We start from the raw sequence: 6,000 nt of genomic DNA, 5'->3' as shown, positions 1-6,000 counted from the left end.
TCCTGCCTGGGAAAGGAAATACGCGTGTGGAGCCCGGCGTGCAGGCGTGCCAGCGCCACGCGAGTGCCGTGCGAACCGGGGGAAGGGGCACCCGTGAGCCTGGCACCCCGAAGGCTCCCTGTGCGCGGGCAGGGCGTGTGCGCCGGGCCCCACGGGCCGGCAGGCGTGAGGAGAGCTGCGGTGCACGGGGCAAGCACCGAGCGGGCGTGTGGAAAGGCAAACGCCAGGAGCGTGTGTCCACACAACCAACAGGTGTGCGTGGAGACACGGCGTGCCAGGCTGTGTGTGTGGGGGTGTGAGCGGGGTATGTGTGGAGGAGGCGGTGTCCCGGTGTGGGTGTGTGGAGGGGGTGTGTGTGGAGGGGGTATGTGCAGAAGGGGGTGTGTGTGGAGGAGGCGCGGTCCCCCAGCGTGTGCCGAGAGCTCAGTGCCGCTCCCCCGCCGTCTCCCCGTGCTGGCGGCCGCCGGGGCGGGGCCGCTGACGCACTGCGGCTGCAGCGGGCGGAGGCGCCGGGCCCGGCGGGGCGGGGGCCGCTGACCAGGGCCGTGGCTCGGCCCGCCGGGGCTGACTGACAGCGCTCCCCGCCTAGGCGCTGGAAGGGCCGGGCCGGAGCGGGGCGGGCGGGAGGAGGAGCAGGAGGAGCGGTGCAAACCTCCCTGCACTGCCGCGGCTGCTACCTATTCATTCAGTCACCTAAAATGGCTGGAGAGAGGAGGTGGCGGAGCAGGAGGAGGAGGTGAGGGGGGAGCCGCAGCAGTGCCCCCACCTCCTCCGCGGCCCGGCGGAGCTCCCGGCGAGGCTGCGGCCGCCCCTCGCCCGCAGCACCATGTCGGCCGGCCCGGACGAGAGCTCGGTGCGGGTGGCGGTCAGGTAAGCGGCGGCTCCCGCGGGCCGGGTGCGGGCGGCGGGGCCGCGGCGCGTTCCCAGCGCCCACCCTCCCGGGGCAGCACCGGGCACGGCAGGCGGGCACGGCAGCCGGGCACACCTTCCCTGCACACAGGGGATCGCCTCCCCTCGGCGCCCGCGGAGCCTCTTTTTCCTCATAGCGGTAGGAAACAGCCAAAGGAGAGGGGAAACCCCCCCACCGTTCTGAGGTCTTTCTCAGTAATTTCTCTCTAATTTTGAGCAGTGACCCTAAAAATACTCCAACTAATTATAGCCGGTGCTGCGAGTGCTTACTCATGGATGGAAGCAGAGCGGCCCCTGGACTGAGGCGATGCATCACGGAGCTTTACGAGAGTGGATCCTGGCACACTGATATTTTTAGAAAGATAAAGGCTTTTATCCCGCGGAGGCTGTGTCTAACCTCACATACCAGAGGGATGGACTGCCATAAGGCTGCTCACAGTACCTAGGAATTAGGTGTATGTAGAAGTCGTGATGGGAGGAGAGCTTAAATAATTTTAAAACATTAATTAATTCAAATTGCTCTTTAATCAGAGATAAAAATCTGCTGTTCATTAGTGAGCTCTTGTCTCTTCTCGGTTTTCTATGTGAAAATACGATTATATTGTTTGAAGAGCTTCCAGTTTGGCCCGTGGATGCTTCAATTTTCAAGATGTCTTTACATGATTGAAGCATGAGGAGAAATACATGTATGTGTGCATATATTTGTGTCCGTTTATGTCTATGTAGATCCATATTTGGGGTTTAATTGTGACACTGTCTGTTGATTTATTTCTTTACTTTAAAGAAGTTCCTTTATGCTGGCACACTTGGAATATTACAATACAAGAAATCAGACCTTAGGAGAAAGTCTGTTTATTTCAGTGGGTCCTTGGACAGTCTTGCATTAGAGAATTCAGGGGTTGTTCAGGAAGATGAAGAGGGTGATTTCTGAGGTTTGTTTTGTTTTCTCTGAAGGGTGTGGAAATAATCGATGCTGCTGTGTGCTAGTGTGTTGGTATATGGTGTAGGGGGAGCAGTGCAATAACATTTTCAGTAAACAGAGAAGCACCACCCCTGTAACATGGGGTATATGCTGCAGTTGTTCATTAAAGTCTGATGGCAGCAGCATTTTCTGTTGGGAGAGATGCTTTTGTTGAAGCATTTTTCACATAATGTTTAGGGAGGTGCTATTCTAAAGCATAATTAGGCTGTATTTTGAAAAAGGAAAATATGAGATAGGTGTGATCATAAAAATAGGGTGTGTTACAAGTTTACAGACTGCTTTCATTTCATTTGAAGAAAATATTAAATATGTACTGAGCCAAAATAAATAGTGATGTAGAAGTTCATTTACAAATACAGAGGTTTGTTGCTGCTTGGAATTAAATAAAAAACCTACTGGTGGAAATACATTTATAATTGTAGGTGTGTGATGAACAGATTTGGTGTAATACATGGTAAAGAATTTGTAGAAGTAAATGAAAGTCATCCAGCTGTAGTTCTTGACAACAAATCCCTAATGTTATAAGATATATTTCTGCAGTATAATTGTCTAACTAACATTTTGTGCCTGAGTACAGTTCACTAATAATGAAGGATTGCATTTTTCCTCCTGTCTGCCTTCTTCCTTTTGGCAAATTAACTGTTCATGTACAAGATTCCCCCCTCTCTGTTTAGCATTCATGAACAAAAGCATACACAATAATTGTTTTTGCACCAGTAGCTCTTTGTAGAAGGTCTTCTTTTATTTCTGATTGTGTGTTTTGTGCAGTCCTGTAATTCAACTGATTTTGCATCTCAGTGTGTATTGGTGCCATGCTGTACCATGCATTATGAGTATTGCATTCTGTTTCCTTGTTGGTTTTGCTCTTCAGCTCTTTTTGGCAACTTGAGCTTAGTTCAGTGATGATCTCCACAGTTGTGATGAATTAGATTATTTTTCTGAACAAGACTTGCTCTACAGCTGGACCAGCTTTTCGTTTGCAACCCCCGTGGCTGCAAGATATACTGCAAAGGCATGAATTTGCTGAGGCTTTAAACATAGGTTACAGAATAGACTTCACTGAAATTGTTTAGCAAATTGTTTTTCCAGAACCTGGTTGTCTCACCTAATTGTATCCAGCAGGAATGAAAAATACTTCATTCTTTCCAATTAGCACCAGCTTTAAGCTATCATCTTGTATGCTAATTGCTCCCCATTTTCTTCAGTGTAATAATGGGTTTGTGACTGATGAGCTCCGGTTTAGTGAAGCATGAAAGCTGAAAATAGTTTGGCAGATAATCCAGTAACTAATGTTAAATTCCCCAATTAAGAAAACATTTTTCTCTAGTCACCCACCACTGAAAGACTTGTGGACTTTGTGGATGACGGTGTGCAACTTTGGCGAAGATCTTTGCTTTCTCTGTGGCTGTGTGTCTGTTTTCAGATGGAGAGTCCCCATGATAGATAACAGTCATCTGATTACAGGACTTTATTTTAAATGTAAAAAACTTATCATTTTGGTAAGTCTAACATTTCTGTCTTGCTTTTTTAAGTGTCTTTTCAACATATGAAGACTGACTAACTTCTGACGAGAGTGCTGTGAAATGTTAACAACACCTTCCAAGTTCACAAAAGGATATAGATTATAGTTTCTAATTCTTGCCACTGTAGTGGTGTCCACCAGCATGATACAGTGTGTAGGCTTCTGGCATGTAGCGTACATGAAGTTCTCACCGTAGATTTAGATCCACAGCCAGCAGTCTAGGTCTGCTACTGCACTTTAGTGCTGTTGTATGACCCAAGGAGGGGCTGGATGGGGTCACTGCACTCAGAAGTGTGCGGTTACTTTTACCCTTTTACCAACCAGACCTGAGCTGGGTTGCAGGAATTGAGATGGCTCCAACAGTTAGTGACTGTCCCTGCTCCATGTGGCTTGGGGCCATACTGTTAGGATGTTCTAGCAGTGGTGATCTAAGAAGACAAAGTTGCATTTTTGGATACATGGTAAACAAAGGAACTTATGGAGAAAATGTTTGGATAGGTCTAACCGGAAGTCTTGTACGGAGGCCTGTACTTGATAAAGCATGGAAGGGTGTTTGTTGTGTCTTCTCCATAACAAGATCCAAATAACAGTGTAGAACATCAAAGGAAATGTCTGTCTTCTAGCCCTCCAGTGGTGAGAGATGGCCTTGATCCACTGGGAGTCAGTGGAGGCCCTGGATGTATAGATGATAAGCTTTAGTATTGATTTGTTAGAGATGCTGTATTAAAATAGAAGAAGAAATGAGTACAATGTGAAAAGATGAATGGCTGTACAAGCTGACCAGTAATCAAGTGAAGATGGTCACTCCGACATGCTTGGGTGATGCCTCAGGTGGACTGGACAATAAAAGAACATGAAGTACCAGTTGGTAAAGCTGAAGAGCTTTGGCATTGGGCATGTTCTCATCAAAGATGGAGCCCAGTGGAAACTGTGTTAAAAGGCAGAACACAAAGAACATTCAGGGGATGGTGTTTTATAATCAGGCATGTTTAATATCGGTAAAGAATGGAGTAGTGAAAGTTTCCACTTTTCATCAGCCTAGGTATGTCTGTGTCTATCTGCCTTCTTCCCTGCTTTGGCAAAAGTGCCTCACTGGTACTGCTTCATCTCCTGTGATTGACATGTTCTTTGTTGCATCCCTCAAGTGGAGAATGGGAGTGTTGCTACTCTCCTCCTCACATGTGTAGGGAGGCTCTGTGATCTGGGCACCCAGTTCTGCCTTGAGATGAGTGAAAAATTCCCTTTCCATACCTACCCTGGGTATCTGCAATATGTTGTGACACTGCTTCACAAAAGCAAAATATTGATGTTTGCCAAGTAAGGAAACTGTGTGCAAAATGCAATGGATCTACTGGTAAACTGTTTTTAGTAACAGTACAAGTAATAAGTGCAGCTGATGAATGTGAAAACCACACAGATTCTGTTTCTGGTTTTCCAAAAGGGAGATGAAGTATGCTGGAAAAACACATTGGTTACTAATTCAGGTTAGTGAAGGTTAGAGATTTGTACAACTAAAGCTTAGTGTGGCATGGCATCAGGATATGGTGTTGACTTCTGATTTGGCAAGTGGGATATGTTCATCCATTGCAACTTTATGCAATTCTTTTCATACCCCTAGTTCTTGAACTATGTGATCTGTTGGTTGTCTTATGTAAGGGTTTTTTTTTTTCTGCTTCACTAGTTTCTGTGTGTTTTTTTTTTCTCCCTATATAGAATCTGCTGTTTGTCATGTCTGCCTCTACCTTTTCACATTTTTGCATTCTTTATAAGCATTTTCTTTTAAGCTTTTATAGTGAGGTTGTTTTCCTCTGTGCTAGATGCAGCTACTGTTAGATACACTAGGAAAGAAGGAACTGAGTGAAAGGAACTTGTCTTTTTTAGACAGGTGTTTTGAAGCACTTCGATGGCAGCTGAGATTGATTTTCTTTCTTGGGCTGCTGCTGTGCAAACAGTTACAGATGTGTTTAAGCTTCCCACCATGAATAGATGCCAGAAGAATGGACATGTATGCTGTGGTATATATTATAAGCTCTGGAGATACTCATTTCATGCTTCCCATACAGTGCTAAACATTCTCATAAATCACTCTGAAACTAGATAAGCGACAGCAATAGTCTGCAGTACTATCCACTGGTTCCTTTAAATGAACCAGACATTTTATTTTAATAGACAGTAATTATTACCCGTCTGTAATCAGCTGTTGTAGCTGTTGTAAAAGGTTTTTTTGTAAAATATGTAACTGTGTTAATGAAGTTCAGCAGTCTGTAAAAACACAAGAATGCCCCACCTAATGAAAGAGAAAATATCGACAGCTTTTAATAGCAAGGTGTTGGGAAATAACTCTTCTGCACGGAGTCTGTTAATGGAAAGCTACAAAAGAAATCTTGTTTGGGAAAGCTCCTGTTGCATATCTTTTTGTTAGTTTTGATGTTTTTCTTTGCTCTCTGACTTAAACAAACATCCCCTTGTCCTTCTCTGAAACTTTACCCCGCTGGTATGTTTTGCATTTTAGCTGAAGAAAAGACACTGCACCATCTGCTGCTGAATTAATTCTGGTTTCATAACATCTGACTCGATCATCCGTTAC

The 6,000-nt window shown here is 45.5% G+C and overlaps 1 protein-coding gene across 5 annotated transcripts in view; it reads left to right on the top strand.

The window, feature by feature from the left end:
* Positions 1-608: 608 nt before the first annotated feature.
* The window catches only part of KIF21A (kinesin family member 21A), an 86,207-nt gene continuing 80,815 nt past the window's right edge, over positions 609-6,000 (top strand). For 4 of the 5 annotated variants that reach the window (XM_063396850.1, XM_063396849.1, XM_063396848.1 and 1 more), the window contains exon 1: positions 610-870. In XM_063396850.1, coding sequence (XP_063252920.1) covers positions 827-870 — 44 coding nt within the window. In that variant the 5' untranslated portion in view covers positions 610-826. Of the gene's footprint in view, positions 871-6,000 lie in introns of all 5 variants that reach the window. The other variant, XM_063396847.1, reaches the window with a different exon arrangement.

The sequence above is a fragment of the Prinia subflava genome, chromosome 4 (genome assembly GCF_021018805.1).
Source record: "Prinia subflava isolate CZ2003 ecotype Zambia chromosome 4, Cam_Psub_1.2, whole genome shotgun sequence".
NCBI classification, from domain to species: Eukaryota; Metazoa; Chordata; class Aves; order Passeriformes; family Cisticolidae; genus Prinia; species Prinia subflava.
This window is presented reverse-complemented; position numbering and strand designations above follow the sequence as displayed.